The sequence below is a fragment of the Phoxinus phoxinus genome, assembly GCF_949152265.1.
Source record: "Phoxinus phoxinus genome assembly, chromosome: 13".
Classification (NCBI taxonomy): Eukaryota; Metazoa; Chordata; class Actinopteri; order Cypriniformes; family Leuciscidae; genus Phoxinus; species Phoxinus phoxinus.
This window is the reverse complement of record NC_136888.1, coordinates 24,967,845-24,991,100: the sequence shown is the minus strand read 5'-3', so window position 1 is coordinate 24,991,100 and position 23,256 is coordinate 24,967,845. Positions and strand designations below refer to the sequence as shown.

The following is a 23,256-nucleotide window of genomic DNA, read 5'->3' as shown; positions in this document are numbered from 1 at the left end:
GGCACATGGCAAGATGGCTGCTGCAGGAGGAGTCATAAAGCACTTTCCTCACCTAAAGGTCCCTAGTGCTCTACCTCAGGCTGAGGTGTTGGCTGGAAAAAGGACTGTAAATTTCCAATCCCTGCTGCGGCCTCACAGCAACAAATCAATTGCTCTCTTTAGACCTTCTATTACTGGCACATATACGGTGTCACTTTGTTACAACAAGTAAGTACTTCAAAGGCAACAGGGAAGACTTTTGAACTGGACTGTTCAAATGACAGAGACAAACAATTGAGCACCTCCATGTGCAGTGAATCAAACACTTCCTCAAGTTTTAGGAAGGTTTTCCAACCTACCTCATGCTGCTCCTGGTTTGAGGCGGAAATCTGCAAAGCTTCTCCTCCAGAAGTGCACTAAAGAAGCCCCTACCATCATTTACACAGACTGGTCTCTTCTACTCCAAAATAAATATCTAGAGCCCATAGTAACAGTTTCTGATTATCACACATCATATGTTACCAGGCATAATCACCAGGTTGGCTTTCTGGCAGCTTGCAATCTGGAACTAGAGAAAATCTTTTCTCCTTTCGTGCATGTTTGCTCTGAGCCACGCCATAATTCAAAAAGAACAGATTCGAATTTTGAAAGAAACAAAAGGTCTATATGGTTGGCAATGTTTTAATTGCCTGGAATGAAGAATATTTTTAATAAATTATGAAAGAGGACCTTTAAATCGATGAGTGTGATGAGTGTGATTAGGAGGTTGTGTCATCATTAAAGAGAAAAAAGACCAGCTTTAGGTCTAAACTAAAAGTGGTTTGGATGTGGACTGTCTCCAAAACTATCAGAACATATTTTTATCGCACTGCAAAAAAAGTGGTACATAACTGCACTGGCCCCATTAATGTAGCTAAAATCCATTTCCATTTGCCAGGAGGAAAACACGCCACTAGTGAGGGCAAACACTAAAAAAGAGGTAAAGAGAGAAGAAGGAAAAGATTTCTGGGTAAAGAAAATGCTAGAAAATAAAAAATGACAAGGAGCACATCTTAGAGCAGGAAAACCCCAGAGGAAGAAAGAAAATCAAGGTTCTTTTCCATGTTATTTAATCTCCTGACCTTTTACACAGCAAGAAAAGGGAACAGAAGTGTTTTATTATGCTGCTGATTGGCATTGTCTCGCTGAGCTGACAATGCCAAGTTTCAAATCGCTGAGGTGGTTCTGTAGACAGCAGTACAATGCTGTTTAATGTGAAGAATCGAATAGAATCAGTAGATAGCCACTAGACATGGCACAGAAACAGGACAGAGGTTGTGGGTCAGTGGTCATTAGGGAACTTTTTTTTCAATTCACAATGAGCAATACCTTAGTAAGCAAATATATAGGTTTTCAAGGATGTTAATAAATGTGAATAATCTCGATACATCTGTTTTTTTTGGGGGGTGGGGGGTATTGAATATTTTTTATTAAATCTGATTTGAAATTTGAACTAAAGGAAAAATATGTATGTAATTTTAAAATTCTGTGCAAATTAAGATTTTATTTGGTGACTTTGAATGTGCTGAAATTCCTCTATATATGTAAATGTTTTACCTTCAGTTTAAACTCCAAATCAGATTTATTGTGTTACAACATTTAATTATTATAAAATTATGTATAGAAAATAACAGACGATGACCATATCCAGCAAATCGTAGGGTGTGTGCTGCATTAGCTGCACTTTGGTTCAGTGAATGCGTTTTCATCCAGGTGCTTTTACCTTGAGATCTGGGTCTCTCTTTATCATCTCCAAGATGATGTAGCAACCGATGGAGTGGCCAATCAGCAGCAGGTTGGTGCCCCGAGGCACATGCTTTCGAAGGAAGGCCAGCTTGTGTTCAATCTGCCCGTCTAGCCCAAAAACATCCTTCTCTGTCACAGAAGCATCTTTGAAGGAAAAATAGGGAAAATAAACTAATAAAGCTCTCACACCAAACCCAATGTACATCATCACATGGTGGCCAGGACCGTTGCCAATACTTTCATCATGACCTAGAACTAGTAAATTCAGCAAATAACATAATTAGACAAAGCTGCTTAGTTTGATCGATTGTGGAGCTCCGATCACAGCTGAATGTGAATTGTAAAGGATCCAAAAGGCACTTTAAATTGTTAAGCGCTCCATATAAGAAGTTTTCTTTCATCATCTTGATCTTGTTCTTCATTATTTCTTTGGAAAGGAGTAAAATTACGCTCTATTGAATAATCGCAGTAACTGGAGATCCTGATAATGCTTGGCAGGCTTTGATATTAATATCTTCCTACAGGTGCTGAATTCACCAGTATGAACATGAGAAAGGGCAAGAATTAGAAAGACAATGGACTGTACAGAAACAAAAGAATGACAGAAGAAGAGAGAAGAAGCTGGGCTGAGGTGGGGTGAGGCCGAGGCATTTATCACTGTGATGAGTTATGAGAGCAGAACTGTTAATGATGAGACAGGGGGAGAGAGGAGTACCAGAGGGGAGAGAGAAATAACTCAAATTAGCTTCAAGACATAAATAGACGAAGTGCTCCTTCATGAGACATCTCACAATATATGGTTTCTGGAGCACACAGCATCTTCTCCTCTTTCTAAAATAATAAAGATATCTCAACTGACGTAGTTGCACATGGCTAATTACTTAGACCTGTTTTATGATGAGAAGTGCTGGAATAACAAATCCTAATGGTCTCGTAGATTACCTCAGATTGGACTCTTGTTGAAAGACAAAATAACATATTTGTATAAATTGATGTACAGGCAATAAAAAAATGACACCCCCAATATATATATATATATATATATATATTTATTGTTGTTGATTTGTTTTATTTTAGAAATTAATTATATATTTTTTGCAAGAATATCCATGTAGTGCTTTAATGTAGTGTTCAATAGAGTAAAATAGAGCTGCTAACTCCACTGACCTTCACATCTTTATAGAAGATAAAAATGGAGTTTAACAAAATGAAAGGGGGTGGGGGTGCCTGAGAAGCAGGAGGGGGACCACTAAGACCAAAAGGAGTGCATATGACCTTAAGGTACAGAAACATGCAGAAGAGATAAAAAGGAAGCCGAAGAGAGGAGGAACCAATGAAACCCATTCAAAAAGTTCAAAACGTTAAATCATTTTCATTGCATAAAATACCAGTGGATGTACAAGAATGATAAGATAAGACAGGGTGAAAAAAAAGACAAACACATTAAGAGGGGCCTGAGACAAAATGCAAGATTCAAAACTGAGTGCCATATGTGCATTACAGCTTAAAGCTGGGTTTTGGGTTTGATGGAAAATTGCTAGGCAAAAATCACTGCCAAACATCAAGGTCAAATGGCATGTGATGAAAAAGAGAGATAATATGACTTGTTTGTGGATTCTGTGGCTATAAACAAGATATATAACATAATGTATAAACATAAATATGGATATGTTTTTGACAAGTTCACAGAGCCAAACAAATCAGTTGATGTATTATGAGTTATAATGATTTCCCAAACGACTGTCTGAATCTAGTAATCTTTCTGACAGATGCTCTTTAGCCTAAAATGTTGATGTTATACACTACCATTCAAAAGTTTGAGGTCAAGAGAAGATAAGATAAAAAGATACGATTTTATTCAGCAAGGGCATATCAATCAATTGATCAAGTCACAGTAAAGACAATTGTAATGTAACGAAATATTTCTATTTCAAAGTTCAAACAAATAATGTTTTTTTCAACTTTCTTTTCATCAATGAATCTTGGAAAAAGATGATTCACAGTTTCCACAAAGCCATTAAGCAGCATAACTGTGTTCAGCATTGATAATAATAAGAAATGTTTCTTGAGCATGAAATCAGCATTCGAATGATTTCTGAAGGATCATGTGACACTGAAGACAATGCTGAAAATTCAGCTTTGATCACAGGAATAAATTACGTTATTTTAATTGAAAACAGTTATTTTAAATTGTAATAATACTTCACATTATTACTGTTTTTACTGTATTTTTGATTAAATAAATGCAGTCTTGATGAACATCATCAAAATATTAATGGTTTATTATGAAAGTTTTAGGATGCTGAGTAGGACCTTAAAAGGGGACAAACTCTACAGCATACACATCATTTTAGGAAAAACTATTTAACCAATAATATTTTTTTAAAGAACTGACAGGCTCTCAATCCAGGGCTATTTTCATTCATGAATACAAGCGAGAGATCAGACACTGAGCCGTGAAGTCAGTGACCTGTGCATGCACACACATTTAGCTCTCCCCAACCACTCCTTACCCCTCATTTCCCATTTTCCAAATCTGATCTTGATTTTTTCCCGAAGGTTCCCACTGAAGTTTGCCTACAAAGGGGCCCTACATGTTTATCTACCAGCACAGAGGGGCACTATGAGCTCAGAGCCCAAACACCAATGAGACCAGTTCACACAATGAGCGGCCTCTCAGGATTACCTCATGAACATTTAAGACATATACAAAACCAACATCCAGCTACAATGACCTACCTAAATTCACCTACATAAAGCAATCTTGAACTGTTGGAAAGATGGTTACAAAAAATAATTCTTCATTATATTATATTATGAATTATTATTATTACTATTTTTATTTCATATAATATTAACAACACTTTTTAGTTGTTTTTATTAGCTGCCTGTGTTGTGTTAAGAAATAAATTGCATAACAAATACAGTATCACTCAAAAGCTGGCATGAAATAACATTACCAAGTGAAAGGGTGGAGGACTACTTTTTTGACCAGGATGTAGCCTAGATGTTTTAGATTAATTTCCCCCCTTAAAACCATCTCAACAAATGCCAATGTTAATGCTTCTTTTTAAATCAATTGATATATGCTATTACTACCATAATTATATTAACATTTACCATGTAACATTTTGATATTATTTTAGATAATGCGCGCAGTTGAAGTGAGCATAATAAGACAAATAACGTGCATTGAGACACTAAATAGGGTCAATTTGGACTTAAAGTGCCCCTATTACTCTATTTTAAAGTTTCCTAATGTTGTTTTGGAGTCTCCTACAACAGGTTTACATGCATCAAAAGTAAAAAACCTGTTTCATTTTCTCATAATATACATTTGCACATCACCACAATCATAATGATTCTTAAACGACTTGTCAGATGAATCAATCTCTCTAAATCCCTCCTTTCCGCGAGCTACTCTGTTCTGATTGGCCAGACAGCTGTCTGTTGTGATAGGTTTACCGCGTACAGCGCGGGTTGAAAAACAAAAACGCCCATTGTCATAACAACGTCAGCTGTCCTGAGGCTTTCTACACGAACAATGATGTCGATTTTACCATATCAATCCGAGTGCGATGATGAAACACTGGAAGAACTAGTTATTCAACCCGAACCTCCATCACAAGGACGACTCAAGCAGGACATTTCTCAGTTATACACTACTCAGTTTGAGGCACATTATGAGATGTTGCAACTGTAATTCCTCACCATCATCCACATTAACAAGTGCATGTCTCGTTTGAAAAACGATTCATTTCATTTACTCCAAGTCGACTTTTAATTTTGAAAGACAATAACTTTATATACGGTGCACTTTTAGATTTAAAACTTTGCAGGATGTTTTCATTCACTTAGAGCTATGATACACACTACATGAAAGGTCATTTTCAAAAATCCATAATAGGGGCACTTTAAGACTATAGTCTTAGCCCATGGTAAGCAATCCAAAGGATATCCTTCTGAATGGAACAGGAACAAAATTAAAACAACCTGTAATGGACCCAAAAAAGCATTTATGCAACATATGGCAAACACAAATTCCTAAAAAAAATAAAATAAATTAAAGATCTGTTGGCAAGAGTAAGCGATGTATAGGGAGCAGGCTGTTAAATGATTATATCCCCCTCTCAAAAATGTGCAATAAATGTGTGGTGCATATTTCACCCTGGGATCAGGTTACTGAATATTAATGTCAAAAGGAACTACAACAGAGTTGTCTTACTGATTACAAATGGGTTGATATAGAGGGCTTGTCCTTTTGCTGTTGTAAGCATGATTAGAGGATCTTAAAAAAGAAAACTGTAAGTATTTGAAACACAGGAGAATTGTTGTTTGCATGTATGCTTAAGAACCCAAGATCTACATCAGTCTTTAAAGATGCCAAAGACAACCAAAATGGAGCTAATGAAAAAGGCCATGTTTAACATAGAAAATGTAAAACAACTAATGGTTACAACTAACCTGTACAAAGAGATATTAGATAACTTTTGTTTTAAATTCAGTGTTTAAAAAGGGCCAAAATGCTTCCCACCAATGCCTGTGCCTCCAATCAGCAAGACAAACATGAAACCTAACCTGACTACAAGTGGTCACAAAGGGTCACATCAACCAAACCGCTTAGAACAATCTATTTCCCTTTTACTATACCCCAGGCAATCTTACAAGAACGAGGGAAATTCCTATTTTATGCCTACTTTAATAGCCTAAGCATAAATAGAGGGTAATTTAGTCATATCGGAGAAGGGGAAAGTAGATTTTGAGTAGTAGCTCTCTTAATACGCTCTGACAAAATGAATGAGATGTGTAGGTCTTGAGGACGGCTTGACCCAGGGCAGGATTATTGACATTGGCAGAGTCCAAAATATTCCCTGTGTTTGCATTAACATATATTTTTACTGTAATCAAAAGGCATCAATCACAAATCGCCAACCACAGGAACAGTTCCTCCACAGAGATTTGGCATGTTTACCCCACTACCGTTTCCCCCTGCTTTTGTTTATATTTCCAAGACACAGGGATGTAATATTACTTAATATATGCCATTAAATAAGTCCAGCCCTATATTGCCAAAGGGACTGAAGTGTTTGGCGGTGAGAGTTTAAGATCTCATCAATGAACTCTAAGTTTCTCTATTGCTTTGCTGAACTGGACGAAATGAGGTTTCTGCGGGTTCGAATGGCTGTGCCTGCTGCTGACCGCTGGCTGACCAAGTGCTCTTTGAACAGCAGTAAATCAATGGGCAGCATTCACAAGGAAAGCCACTAGTGACTTCTGGAAAAGGAAGCTGGATTTGAAATCCTGAAGTTGTTTGAAGGGTCATCTAAAGAAGAAACCGCAAACCAGATCTGGCACCCAAGTCAGTGACGCCACGGTGTTACGGAAAACAGAAGACCACCAATTCTACAATCAGCTAGTAGAAAAAAAAAATGTAACATGGTAATAGTGAATAATAAAAATATCACTGGTTTTAAATGGTTTAAATGGCATATTTTGAAGTAATTTAAAAATGTAAATTTATTTAAATGAAAAATAATTTACATTATTTTTTTGTATTCAAACAATGTTAAGTATTATTTATATACTACTATAGTTTGTATTAATGTTTTGAAATATCTTTTATTTTTTAGTCAGCTTTCATTTTTACTTAAAATTTAATTCGTTTTAATATTTTGTATTAGTTTTTATTAATTTCCTGTTAGTAATTTTAGAGCTTCAGCTTATTTCAGTTAGTTGCCAAAACAACATTTAAAATTTTTTTGTTTACATTTTATATTTACATTTTTTAAGCTTTATTTTAATTTACAAAATTTAAATTTTAAAGAATTTTAAAGTTTTAATAGTAAACGATAATAACCCTGATTCAAACTGCATATTAAATAATTAATAAAAATTATTTGCCAGTAGTGTCCTTAAAGGGATCCTTCAGCATTTAGCATTAAGCTTTGTATCAGTAGAAAACCTGTAGTATTTTCGAATTACCGTGCATCCTCCCTCATGTCCCCCTGAGACGAGAGATTTATGTATTTTTTGTCTGGAAAAAATTCTCAGATGACGCAAAAATCGTCAATTATAAAAAATTGTCATCGGAGGATTTTTTGGCCAGAGGCTAGAGACTACAGCCAGTAGTAGGAGTCTGCATGTTTTCAACCCGCCCAGAGAGGGTGGGATCTCACTCACAGAATGTACAAATAGTGTCAGCCATCTTTTTTTGGAAGCTAAGCTAACAGGCTGTTGTTCTGTGGAGAAAGATGAGTAGTAGGGGTTACCATACATCCTTTTTCCCGGACATGTCCGGCCGTCGAGATCGTCCAAAATGTCTGGGATTCGGCTTTTGCTTTCTACAGTTGCCATTCATTGTTTACATGCACACCTTTTGTTTCAATCTAACTGAATTCATAACGATTGGTGAATCTGAATGTATCGTTTACATGAACGCTAAACATGTGATCGGTTGATGTGCATTTTATCATTGCTAAGAAAATTCCCGCTCCTCCGTGTGATAGCCTACGAGACTGGTGCGTCTCACAGGTGGCGCAAATCAGTAATCACGCCACCGGCCTCGTGTCATTCTCCCGCGGCCCTCAGTCTCGTCCTGCTCGCCACAGTAAACATAATGTATGACGACTGTTGAACGCAAAAGCCGAATCCCGGACATTTTTGGGCCAATTCCGGACAGACTTGTCACGTAGACTCACAATAAAACGGCGTCTTTTAAGTTTCGAGTCAACTAGTAGCCTAGCCTATCCACATGAGCCAAAAATACATTTTCTGGCTTTTCTCAGTCTAGAAGGCTCCAAATTCTAAAATAATTTCACATTTCTACTACATAAATGACCCATTTTAAATACACATTCATCCTTCCAGAGGTGAAGTATCCCTTTAAACAAAAGCAAAAATAAGATCTTGAACATGCGGCAAAACAGATAGTCCCGCCCTCAACCCATGCAATTGGTTGAGCCAACATTGCTGTTTCAACCTGCAAAACTGCAATGACAGCATCTTAGTATTTACTGAAGGAAACACGGGAATATCCAAACAATAAATCACTAAAACGGTTTAATCAAACACAAATAATAATAAAAACAAATTCTGCAAGTGCCTGCATGATAAAAAACAAATGCTTCCTAGAATCTCTTGGGCAGTTTTTTGTTGATTACAGTCTGATATACTACATCCTCAGCAATGAGGAGCAACACAAGCAGCTTTTTCTTCAGACAGGGGCATCTGCGAACCAAATGGCAGAACATGATGAGGGATGGATCATTGAGATGAACAAGACAATGTGCCGTGGAAAGAAAAGCCCAGTATATTTGATACTGCCGCGCTTAAGACAGCCATTGATGGTAATCAAGAATGTCACTCAAAGAGCGAGATTGGGGAAATGAAATTGAACTTTTAATTGTGTCCCTGCTTTCATGTGTGCTGCCTTGGCAAACGCCTGCCGCTTGTCATCTCTTGGCACATTTGAATCCGTTGCTGAGTTTGGACTTTTAATCATCCAGCTCGTGATTGCACGACATGATATGAACAGCAATGGATGTCATCGTCTTTTGTGTGAGCCAGAGATCAGCTGTCTGTCACTGAATACTAAGACTATGATTCCGGTAAAAGTACTCCATGTGTTCACAATAGAAAAGCAATTGTTTGATACTTAAGATTGTAAAAAAATATTAATCTATCCCACAGTTTCACAGACAAGGCTTAAGCCTAGTCCCAGACTAAAATGCATGTTCAAGCTGTTTTAACTAAAAGCAACTTGCACTGACTTATCTTAAAACATTGCTTTTTCTCAAGATGCACACCAGTAATGTTTTTTTTTCTAAGGCATGTTTATAAAAGCTACTTAAATATCCTAATTGAACTAAGGCCTAATATTGGCTTAATCTAAACCCGGTCTGTAAAACCAGGCCTTTCCTGGATTAGCTAAGAGATCGTTTCAGTTTGCTGAAAATTTCAGATGAGCTTCTGGATCTACTGATTTGATTATGGTAATTTCTGTTTATCGGGTGGCAAACAGACCACAATAAGAAATACTAAGAAGTGCAAGGTCCCTGCAGCTTGTTTGTCTGGACAGCTAAAGTGACCAGTGTTCATCTAGACTTTCCTATCCATCAAGCAAGCCAGTAGAAGTGCTGTTTTTGGAGATCCCAGCCATCTGCATGTGGTTTATCTTATTACAGGTGAGGGCTTGGTAATGTCTTTCCCACGTAGCAAGCTCAATAAAAATGTCCATGCTGCTTTATGGATGAACATGCCGGACTGTCATATACTGGTTCAGGCAGAGGAGGGAGACACAACTTGGCTCGTTCGTCAGTCCCGAATGCATTCCACCTTACTGTGGGCTCTGTGAAAAGATTCAGGAGGAGCATCCCGTACTCTGACAGACACCACAAACCAGCATATCAGTCAGAACAGTCTTTAAGAGACTTTCACAGGCAGTGTTTGTGCATGAGGGTACAGTAACTCCAAAGTAAACTGGTTTCAGAAAGGCTTCCAATGTACCATAACATTCTGTTTAATGATTTAAAACAAATTCAATTGAGCTTTATCAAAGTAAATATTGAGTATATTTGAGTAAATATAAACCAAAAGATAAATAAAATTGATGAATACAAAGACCTGAGGCATCAATGCAATGTTGTGCGAAAAAGAAACAAATCATTAGTGCTATTGATAATATATTACCATGCAAAATAAATAATTAAATAAATTGGAAAATAAAATAAATTCTTATATTAATGATTCATTGTAATTAATAGGATTTAGTATACAGAAATAGTCGATTGATTAAAATAATAACAATAATGTATTATTATTAATAATAATATATTAAATGGTATATAAAGCCAAAACCAACTAAAAATTGAAATGATGCAGGGTAAGCAAGAATGATAAATAATTATTCCTCTGAATAACTGATGTCACTTAATTATCTGCTGCCATCTACTGACTCATAACAGTGGTGATGATACTGGTGAGTCAGAGGAGAGCCAACAGACAGTGGTTTCTGCAGGGGATGTCACTTTATACACTATTTTCACTATAATATTTATGTAAACAAAAAAAGTTCATACAGGCTTAAATGTTAGCTCAATAAAAGAAAAACTAAATTTTGACCATCGGCACACATATATTTCTAACATAGTCCACAACACATTTGAAGAGGCTTGCACTCATCTGAGTCGACCATTAAAAAGACAAACTACTTTGAAGTCCATGAACAACCCACAGAATAGGAACAGACGTTATGTCAACCAGTTGCATGACTTTTGCCTCAATGTAGGACATGCACGATCACTTTTACACCTTGGACTGCATACTTGATTTTATGCATTCCTGTCAGTAATGGCTATAGCTGAAATAACCAAATCTAGATCATTAGAAAGTGGTATGAAAAGAGGGAGATGTCCCACCTTCAATCATATCAAAGGTTTCTGGAGGCATACAGTGTCCGGCATGACTCACAGCCCAAACTGGATATCTCTGGAGGAACGTCTGATACAATGTCCACATGTATGTCTTGTAGAAGCCCACCACACCTGGGTTACCTGGGGAAAGGTCAAAAATTTAATTAGGCCAAATATTTGTATTTATCACTTTCTTCACTTTTTTCACTATTTCTCACACACAATTTAAGGATGGTTAGACAATGTATTCATTATTGTACTCTAATATAAATATAAATTCATTTAAATAATTTTTATTATTTGTTGCCCCCTTGTCCTCCTAAAAATGAGAAAATGTCCATCAGTCTAATGAAATCATGGTTTCAGAAATGAATCAAATGAATCAGGTTTCAGAACACTTTTTTCCTAAATCCTGGTTTAGACAAGAGCAGGGTTCTGTTCCAGGTTTGCTGACGTAGCTGTGCTGGTCTTCACAGATGAGGTTAACTGCGAGTGAGGGGAGATAAGGAGATAAATGGCATCTCTGATACCCAGCTGCCTCCAGTGCAGAACAATGGGCACTCTGTGTGGTCACGGGGAATTCGTTCTCTCGCTCAAAAGAGTATCGACGGGCCACAGCCTCACAGGCTGATTAATTTACCATATTATGCGAGGTGAGATTCAAAAACACATCAAACTAATGTTTGAAAAATAACAATTCTTGTATTTTCACACCAATGGATAAGTGTTATAAAATCACCCATTACTGGAGATACACACATTTTGTGACTATTGCGAGTTACGTAAATTAACAAAACTTTTCTAATTCACATTAACATGCAAAACACAATAAACTCTAATACTTACTAATAAGAAACGTAAAGCCCTAAATGTAGCCATATCCTACAGTATGAATAATTTGTATCATGCATACCGGTATATGAATAATACATACATACTATATACATAATACAGATTAAATAATACTCAGAATACTATGTACTTATTATAGTAATTATAATAACTGGGTAATAACTTGTTACTAACCCTGAACTTACCCCTAAACCTGATCTTAACCCATGTAGTTACCTTGTATTTCCCACTACTTTCTTATAAGTACACTGCAAGTACTCGTAAGTGCACGTACTTTAAAATAAAGTGCAACCAAATATATGTGTGTGTGTGTGTTCTTGTTTATTGAACCTTTATACAATATATGTTACAGTTATGTTTAGTTCTGTCAGTTCATTGTGTTTTGGTTTGGTTTTTCTTGTGCCAAATTGCCTGAGTTCTTTACTTCCTTGCTTGTTTCCATGGTTGTTAATTAGTTCTTCACCTGTTCATTTTTCTGTTGATTGCTCCCCTGTGTATTTAAGCCTTCAGTTCAGTCTGTTCCATGTTCGGTATTGTTTATGTGAATGTGTTATTGCTATGTCTATCTCCTAGTGTTTTCTCTTTTTTTAATAAGTATTTTTGAGTCAGCTCTGTTTGTGTGTGTCTAACATGTTACAATATATAAATTGCCTTTGTTGTATGCATGTAAAATATGTAAAACATTGCATGCATTTTATGTTTTTAAAAAAATCATTTTTAATAAATCTAGCTCATACTATTTTAATATAGCTCACAATCGAGGAGTAAAAACCACGTCAAATTTTATTCAGAGGCCCAAAATATGCAATTTGGTGCAGATGTTGTTATGCAATTATTTTGTTATTTCTATGAATTAATATGTATATTACTAGTATGATCAAATTAGTATTCATTGTGTAATTGTGTGCTAATTGTGTGGAAAAACATATAACGCAATGTAATACAAATACAATGATGATTGAGATGAAGATGTACAAAACATTCCTCAAAAGCCTGTTGTATCATAAACCTAAGTTGTCTCAGTGCAGTTAAATGGTCATCTTGAAATAGTAACAACAATATAAAAGTGAATTGTTTTATAAAGTATATGTTTACTTTATAAAAATCATTAAATATTTCATAGCAAAAAAGACCTGAAGAAGGATTATAACTGTATGAACTATCAATCAGTATGAACTATCAATCAGAGGCCAGAAGGCATGTAGCAGATGCAATGTGCAGCAGATTTTTCAGCAATGTTTTGATCATGTTGATAATTTAGAGGCTTTAGAAATCCATGCATCAAATATGATACAGTAGGCTTTCTATGGTTAAAGCAGGGCTGGTGAAGCAAAGCTCTCCACCATCCCAGTCCTCACAGCAGGGGCAGTGTACACTGAGATACGCTGCACAGATATGAGCGCTAAGGGCCTTCAACAGCAGCCCTTCCGAGCTCTTTTCAAACTGATTAAATCCATTTGTATGTTTTTATTCATGCTGAGCGTTCCCAAATCCCTTTCAGATGGGACTTGACATGCTCAAAGTCCGAACTGCTTCAAGCCAGTGTTATTAGAAATGGCAGGTTTTTCCCCAACCAGTCACCACAATAAAGTCACAGGCTCTCTTGCTCTATAAAGGCAGATGGAATCAAAGAATGCACTGTCACACATGGGCCCACGGATAGATTTCATCTATAAGGGCAGGGGAGGTGGAAGAGGAGACAAGTGCTCCACAGCTTTAAACACTGCTCTACCCTTTATATAGCTGATAAAACACTGCTTTTCATTTTTTCAGTCCACACTGAAGGTAAAAATGCTGCACAAAACTATAAACAACCCACAGCCAATCAGAAGATATTTGATGTTGAATTTTCACCCATGCAATTCTGAACCAATGAGATTTCACTGTGTGCAGGATTACTCAGCTCAATGTGACAGACAGGAAAAAAACCAAGCATGTCTTGTCTCTTGACATGACGCAGCTGTTAAGGACAGAAACCGAAATCATTTATGTCGATCCAAACCCGGATGACTTTCTTTCTTCAATGAAGGTGGATAGGGGCCATGAGCTGTAAAGCTCCACAAACAATGAAAAAAATACCATAAACCATCATAAAAGCAGTCTGTATAACGTTTGTGCCATATTTCTTCTGAACCAGCTGATACAGTTTTGTGAGGAACAGACTGAAATGTAAATTTAAGCATTATTTTAAATGGTGGTCACTTTCATTTTCACACCAATATTAAAATTCATGCTGACACTGATACTTTCATGTTCAAATTCTATACTATTTTGATCTAAATCAATGCAAAATAAATTACTAAAAAACTTAAAGTCAAACATTTTAAATGTTAGTAAATTTTGGCATCACAACATTAGAATGTACAGCATGGAAAATGGAGATTCACTTTGAGATTTGCTAAAGATTACATTTAACAGTATTATTAAAAACAGTTTTAAAGAAGAACTTGAAAGAATGAGAACAAGGGAAATGAGATGCACTATTAAAAATCTGGTATCTACTAATTCCAATAAACAAATTAAAAATGCATGCCTACATTTTGGTTATTCACTGAAAATCTTGCTTTACAGTCAAGGTCACCATTCACTTTCATTATATGGAAAAATATATTAATATATTAAAAAAACTAATTTTTATTCCATATGCAGAAGAAAGTCATGGTGAGTAAATGGTGAGATTCCTTTTTGGGTGATCTCAAACTAATCTTTTAACATGTTTTGCATCACACCAGGGGCCGGTTGCATAAACTGCTAAGACTAGTCTTACAAGTTAGTCATCAGTTTTTTCTTTCTTTAAGACTGTTCACAACTGTTTTAAGTCAGTTACATAAGGATTGGTCTAATTTGATACTAAAAAAGTAAGACTGATTGCCCCTAGATTAATCGCTAGTCGGTCATACTCAGTGGGGAAAAAAAGTGCCAGTACTCTCTTGTGCACCGGCTGATGGCTGGCATATGCAAATCAATGAATCATTATCACATTTGAAATTTCTACAATGACTAAGACACTGACGCGTGAGAAGTGGCAGCACGCTAGAAAAATTGAAGGTATTGTACGCTAAAGATTAAAATATAGAAGTGCCGGTACTGTGTATCGGTGCATACCGGCCCACTTCGGGCACTGGTCATACTAGTAGTTAAGATACAGTCTTAACTTAATGGCTATGTTTATGCAACTGGCCCCAGGTTAGGACATGGTGTTACATTACCATTACATTAAAATGTGACATTGAATATACCTACTAATGATCTATTATTTGTGTGTATTACACAGAGGAAGTAGAAGGTCTCCTCCCCTTTGAAACTGTGTCTGTTCCGTTCCGGTGTTAAAACTGTTCCATCCCTGTGTTAAAACTATGACAGCTTCTCTATTCGGACATCACAGAGCTAATAGTGAGGCCAAACTAAAAGCTTTGCCTCTGTGTGGGGAGAAAGAATTCAAAGGAGGCATTCCTACCAGAAAAAGACGACAGAAGCATGAGCTATCCTCTCCTCTCCCACACGTTATCATTTCCCCCTCTCCCCGAGTTCATAAATTCAGGGCTGCTCACCAGGACATTAAACAGATACCCTGCCTGCTGTCTCTGACCCCAAGGCTGCCTGGACTACCACACCACTGACGTAGCCTTGCAGGTGCAGGACACGTTCTCACTTTGTCTCTTCCTCTGACACACACACGCACACACCATCCTGCTTGCTTACCAACCATAACGATTCACAATTACACAAGAGGGAAGTCACTAAATCAATGCATAAACACACCAGCAGTGATGTAGGATCCTGAATATCAAAAAATAAAATAATCAAATTAAATTTGTCACTCAAATAAAGAGTCTCCTTCTGGTTTAGTCTGTGAACCAGTGTTGTTTTAGTATCATTGAGATACTATTATAGATTTTAATAATATTTTTAATTGGTTTTGAATTCATATTTTAAATCATTTAAATTTTAGTTTAACATTAGTTTTTTGTCTTATTTATTAGTTTTTGTTTTAAATATGAATAGTTTTTATTAATTGTTATTTCAGTTTTAGTTATTTTACATCAAGCTAAAGATTTTGTAATATTTTATTTTATTTCAGTTAAAGTTTATTTTATTTAAAGTAATTAATTTGTTTATTCTTTCATAGAAAATGTCTATCGATAGATCCCACCATTTAGTAGCATTAAAGTGCAAACGAACAGAAATCAAGTCAAACAGGTTAAAGTGACCTGCCGTAAGGAAGGCATTAGCAAGTGCTGGAATTCGTTCATGCAGACAGTGTGTGAAGTTGTCTTTAACTTATTAGGTCCAACATGCCATAAAGCTGATCCAGTCTGCAGAGGGAGAAGAACAAGTGAAAATGCTTATTGACTCTGGCAAACATGCAGACATCAGGGTGACTATAGCCAGATCTCCTAACAGATTGCCCTCTGAGGGTTGTTTCAATCTATTCAAGAGGAACTGTAATCCAGGATAAAAGGCAGTAGGGGAGTTGTCAACCTCAGGAGGTGGAAAAGATTAGATGGATGAAAAACTATTTTTGAATTAATAGAGAATACCACAACAGGTATTTTTAATATAACAGTCAGTTTAAACTCAATTGGTAAATGCACCTTACTGCATTGTTGTCAGTTACAAACAATAGCCTATTCAAACAAACAAGAAAACCAGTATTAAAAAAACCCTCACTGGAGCTTATGGAAACTGTAGTGGAAAAAACCCTAATCGTTGATAGCGCACTAATAAAGATAATTTACCAGCACTTGTGCAAAGACTGTAAGGTCTGTGCAACAGCTGATGCTACAAACAAACCATCTTGCATGTGAAAAGTGAGAGAAACTGTTATAAATGCAAAATGAACACTATACGGTTCAAAAGTTTGGGAGTATTTTAATAAATGGGAGTATTCAGCACAATTTTTGTTTTTAAACTGAGAACTGTTTCTTGAGCATCAAATCAGAACATCAGAATGATTTCTGAAGGACCATGTGACACTAAAACTGGAGTAATGGCTGCTGAAAATTTAGCTTTGCCTTCACAGGAATAGATTACATTTAAAAAATATCTTAAAATAGAAAACTGTTATTTTAAATTGAAATAATATTTCACAATATCACTATTTTTGATCAAATAAATGCAGTCTTGGTGAGCATGAGACTGGATTTATTTGATTTAGTAATCAATAAAAATATATTTAAATAATATTCACGCACCTGTCTAATACTGTGGTATTTTACTTTTGCTAACCCAGCCAAAAAGCATATCAAAACGAAGCAGATTGTTGATTGTTTTACATGTCAGTCCTACAATCTCATAGTGTCTAAATGGGCTGTTCATGCCCACAACAAGTTGAAATGTGGTCTTTTGCCGGAGAGTTAAAGGACTCGCGAGACCAGAGGGGAGGTAAAAGGTCAGTGCTAGACCGGCAATCAAATACAACCTCCGGGTAACATTCCTAAAAGCATTATGCCTGAAATCCAAGAAATGCATGAAAAAGCAAAAATAATAACCTCCCTTGGCAAGCCCATCGTAACTCCTGATCCACCTGCTCAGCAAATGCTAGCAAGAGAATCATAATTGCAGAACGTTCATATAATTTTATATAGTTGCAAGGTGGTCAGCAAAGTTGGCTGGAGTGGGGTTGTTCCTTTCGTGAGCCATGAAAACTGACATAAATATTCGTTTCCACATCCAAAAAGAGAGGGAAACCCCTTGGAAACATTTGGTAATAAAAAAAAGACCATATTATTAGGAAAATAAGTTAGAGTAAAGTCCACACTGATTAAAGTGAACACAACGTCCCTCAACCTCATGTGGAAACCAGCAATAAGGAAAGAGGAATCTTTGTAAGATTATTATGAATTATCAAACAATGTGATCCTGTGGGCTATTGGATGCAGCTGGCGAGACAAGCAGAGTGCTTTGCACAGCAGGTTCCTATAAATCAAAACCATCTGGATAGCTATCCCTGACCCCCTGAACATCTCTGTGCTTTAAATAGGACTCATCATAAGTAACTTTTCTTCTTTTACAATGATAAAGGGCTTAACAATTTTCTTATACAATATAATATATACTGTATAAAAATCCTTCCTTGAATTTATACATCATTACACCTTTGTTAAAGTTAGATAAGATCACCATCAAGTCTATTGCACTTGAGTTGAAAACTGAAAAATATTTTGTATAGATGGTGGAACATTTAGATAAAAACACTTTTGTATAGATAAAATATAAATAAAATGTAGATCACATTTGAAGAACCTTTAGAAATTGGTCTAAAAGCTCTCTTAAAGAAAGTTTTAAAATAGACAGTAAACAACACAAATAATTGTTGAACGTAGACTGACCATTTAACAGGTTAATTGACTATTTTCAGTGATATTTAGTTCTTCCAAAGCTATTAGTTCTTCCATTGTAAAGCTTTCAAAATAGGAAACATCATGAGACACTTCATGCTCGGCAGGGGACATACAAAATCAGCAATAACACAGCAAACCTGCTGCCATCCAGTGGTTTAGTCAGTTAACACGGTTAGAGTATAGGCTATGCTAACTGAGGTGATTTGGCATTTATGTCACACACAAATGTCGCTGTGCCCTTCTCTAACCGGACTCGATTGGAACTTGATCTTTTTAGGAGATATCTGCCTCAAAATTTGAATAAGACATTAAACAACTGCCATTTTTAACAATACAACAGAGAACCATTAAAGACTAAAAATCATTAACAAATCAAGATCTTTCAATACATTCACTTAGGGAAGTCTGATAAGTAGATTGCTTTGTCATACCACGCAATAAAAAGGTTACATTTTGTATCATTTACACTAAGCTAGTGTAATAATCTTAAATCTACCTTTGTCAAATAAAATATGGTTTGTATTTATATCCTTTAGTTTGCTCAGTCAGTGTGCTTGTCTCAATAATACAACACAGTCCGAGTCCATTAAAACAGTAGCACCTGTGCCGGCCCTGGCAGATATAAGAGCCAAGGGAGCCTCTGGCCAGACTGCAGATTATTGCTGTTATCTCTGGAGAAAAGGGCACAGGTTCTACAATAACAGTGCCGGCGTATGGGCTCCCCGTTTCCCATAAAGAGTCTATTGAGCACAATGCTCAGTGACATTCAGAGCCTGGTGAAAAGCGGCCCTCTTTAAGGTCATCAGCTTGACCGTGCTCTCTCTCTCCAGGACATCTGCAGTTGGGGGTCTCTCTTTTTTGTAATAGTTTACATCAGGAAGTCATATATGTACGTCACGCTACCATTTGAAAGAGCAGCTTCAGTAAGGTTTCTTTTTTTGCTTTAGAGGAAGGAAATTAATACTTTTATTCAGCATTGAATTGATCAAAAGGGACAGTAAAGGGATTTATAATGTTACAAAAGATTTCTATTTTAAATAAATGCCGTTCTTGTGAAGTTTCTATTTTTCAAAGAATCTTTTATGAAAAAATGTATCACAGTTTCTCCCAAAAAATATTAAGCAGCAATAATAAATAATAATAAGAAATGTTTCTTGAGCAGCAAATCATAAGAATGATTTCTGAGAGATCATGTGACACTGAAGTAATGCTTAAATTCAACTTCGCCATTACAGGAATAAATTACGATAAGAGGGAGAGTAAATGATGACAGAATTTACATCCTGTGAATGATCTCTATAATTCTCGAAATTCAAAGAGCTTCAACCAAAGTCTATATAAATCTAGCCAATGAAAGGTGAAATTAAGCAACTACCAAAAAAGTACAAATAAGAAAGTTGCATCTAAAGTGCCATGTCTAACATAGTCTTTCTGACTAGGTGTAATAATCTGAACAGTATTTTTAATGCTTAACATCTGCTCCTGAGCTACACAGCTTTTCCATGAAGTCAATGCACTAGAAGCTGCTGTCAGGGGAAGAGTGGTGGCCCATACAGCCATTTTCCACTGGGGCTTTCCTCTTGACCCAAGGCCAAGTGTAAAAATGGTAGATTCCCGACTGTGCTGAACTTTTCTTCAAATCCCCTGTATCTGTTGGGCTGTGTTATGTCCAATACTTCAGATACTGTAGCTGTGACACACTCACCCACCTGCGTACCAATCACTGCTACACAAGTTACATTAGTTATGTTTATAAATGCCTTGGCAACCCAAACTGAACAGAGCTCGGTCTACTCTAAGATATGCATTTTGCCTCAAGACAGGTTTATTTGGTGCTTGGTCTTAATTATGGAAGTGAAGTCATAGGCTTTGAGGCTGAGCAAAAACTAAAGTCTTAAAATTCATTAAAACATTTCCTGACATTCAAAATGTAACCATTAAAAACAATATATATAGCAACTGCAAAAGAAACCATAAACCTGAGAACTGAGCGTGTTCGGGTCCAAAACTTAGACGAGTGCCTCAACAACGTGTCAGGTCTGATATTAGTAGCCTCGAGTCTCAGGTAACTTAAAATAAATGTGCTTCTACCAAATGGACCAGAGAAGACCCGAATTCTTTTAAAGTATGTCAACTTCCATTATTCGTTTCAGGCACTGAACAATATTTTATTATTTAAAACAAATACATATCAATAATTGCATGACAATGTTATCCCCCTTCTTCTCTGTCAATCTGTGCTTCTATTTGTAAATGACCAAACCCTCCAGGATACTGGTGCTTGCAACAGTGGCACACACTTCACATAAACTGCGCTCTGCAATACCGGAGTCATTCGTGAGTGAGTGCGGGGATTTGCTTTTTAATATTAAAGGGATAGTTCACCCAAAAATAAAAATTCTGTCTTTAATTACTGACCCTCATTTTGTTCCAAATGCGTAAGACTTCCGTTTATCTTCGGAAAACACATGAAGATCTTTTTAATGAAATCTGAGAGCTTTCACTTTGACGTGTCCAAAAGTTCATTAAGAGGTCGTGAAACTAATCCATATGAATTGAGAGGTTTAGTCCAAATTTTCTGATGAGACACAATCACTTTATATGACGAACAGATTTAATTTGGCCTTTTATCCACATTTAAACATTGATCAGCAAAAAAACCCAGAAGTTCAACCGAACCTGCTTGACGCAGGAGAACAAACCTCATTGGTTCTTGCTGAAGCTCAAACGTGCTGCACAACACGAGAATGAACCTCATTGGTTTTCGCACATCAAGCGAACATGCTTGAGCTTCTGTTTACCACAAATTATGTGTGAGTTGATGAATGTTTATATGTGAATAAAAGACTAAATTAAATCTGTTCACTGTATAAAAAGAACGTGTCTCTTCAGAAAATTTGGACTAAACCACTTTGGATTAGTTGTACGATCTTTTTATAGCGTCAAAGTGGTAGTCCCGGATCAGGCTGGGTTAAAATAAAATAGCTGTCGGGTCAGACTCAGGTCTAATTTTATTGGGTCTGTCTATGGTCAACTTTTTTTTATGGATATCATTTATGGACATCAGGTTCAGGTAAGAAGTGATTCAGGCCAATTCGAGTCAGGTACAGATTTTAGGACCCGAGAAAACCTCTACTCTCAAAGGTAATGTAATGTAATTGTATCATGTATAATAATATTATATAATACAATATAATATAATATAATATACAATTTTGAAGGTGGAATATGTGTGAGTTCATAATTAAGTGATTTTTTTTGCATTTTGAATATAACAAATTCTATATTTTAAAATACTAAATGCATATTAAATGCATATTGAAACATAACTTTAAATGTAATTTAATATAATATAGAATATATAATAACAATAAATAATAATAATACAATATATATTAATAGATTTTTCTATTTTATCTATCTATATTAAAATATAAATATATTTGAAAACATATTGTATATTTAGGCCTTTGAATTTGCCAAGTGGAAACTTGACCCATCCTACCTGGAATGACAAGGATGAGCATTTTAGGGGGGTTTGGTCTTTTGCTGACAGCATGCAGGTCTGTTGGTCCATACTTGAGCAGCTCAGTGATTACACCTCTACAGTAGACATACTCCACAGAGGGATCCTCTCCGGGCCCCTCGGATCCGGGACTGCACATCACATCAACCGGATCAGCTCCACACAGTTCTGGGCCTAAGTATAGAAACAAACCAATGACTAATTATATAGGCTATAGCTTACTCGGGTCATCAAACTACAACTTGCTGATTGAATGTACAGTAAAAAATAATAATAATAATAATAAACAGCTGATTAATGTTGAATCAGCCTTTAGCCTTGATTACAAGCTGTCGAACACTGTCCCAGACATCCTACAATCAGTTGACATAATTAACGTTTTTAACAATTAGGCTAACGCTTGTCCATCATATTAATGCTGTATTGCTGGAGTATATACTTCAGCACAAGTGCTGGTGCAAAAGTGACTGACAGCAGGTATGCAGCAGTTCTGCTCTCAGATGACAGTCAACCTCTGACATCTAATGACTGAATGACAGCTTGCAACACACTGAACATTGGAGTTTAGAGTCTGTTATCTAGTTTAGTCCTCTGATCAGATCATTCAGTTCAGGCTCAATATGTATAGAGAAACAGCAGAATAGGATAAAATAAAATAGAATTTACATCCAGGCATCACGTACAGCTTTCGATTATATTAACACAAAGCTTGTCAATGTAGAGTTTCTTAAATTAACTATATATCAGTTGTCTAGTATTCTCACTAATACATCTGCATCTTATAATGCTCATTCATTAAATTTACCTACGACTTTACACGCAATTACAAAGCTTGTACTATATGAATGACTGCATTGCATTTCTTACCAAAAGATGATATTCGTTTTAGTGTTTGTGAGCGGAGAAAGTTTGTAATTAGAGATGCACTGACATTTACCGGTAATCTACCCAAAGCAAACCAAAGGAGCGAATCGCTCTCACTGTTTCTTCTTCTTGATGTTTTGAAGTCCGCGAACCAACAGGAGCTTATCGCCACCTAATGTACTGTATGTACGGATCAATCTACAGTACACCACACTTATTTATTAGCTGGTGAGAAGAGGGTTTACTTAAATATTTAACCTTCAAAGCAACGATAGAGCGGTTGAGATTTTTTTTTTATTTTTTTTATTAATTTGATTTAATTTTGGCCACAGTGGTTCTTTTTACACCAAATAGGCCTAGGCTACTTCATTCATTCATTATCCATTTCAGTCATGTCCGAATCTTGGTGATGATTCTATGGGCCATTGCCATACGTGAGAGACTGACTGTCCATGAATCATCTTGGCCTTTCCCCCCAATTTAGCAACTCTAATTC

General features: G+C 36.2%; 1 protein-coding gene across 1 annotated transcript in view; it reads right to left on the bottom strand.

The window, feature by feature from the left end:
- The window catches only part of ldah (lipid droplet associated hydrolase), a 38,813-nt gene extending 15,861 nt beyond the window's left edge, over positions 1-22,952 (bottom strand). The window contains exons 1-4 of the mRNA XM_079632819.1: positions 22,764-22,952; positions 21,876-22,070; positions 11,181-11,315; positions 1,742-1,908 (exon numbers count right to left, since the gene is read on the bottom strand). Of these exons, the coding sequence (XP_079488945.1) occupies positions 1,742-1,908; positions 11,181-11,315; positions 21,876-22,035 (462 nt within the window). The 5' untranslated portion in view covers positions 22,036-22,070; positions 22,764-22,952. The remainder of the gene's footprint in view (positions 1-1,741; positions 1,909-11,180; positions 11,316-21,875; positions 22,071-22,763) is intronic.
- Positions 22,953-23,256: the final 304 nt, after the last annotated feature.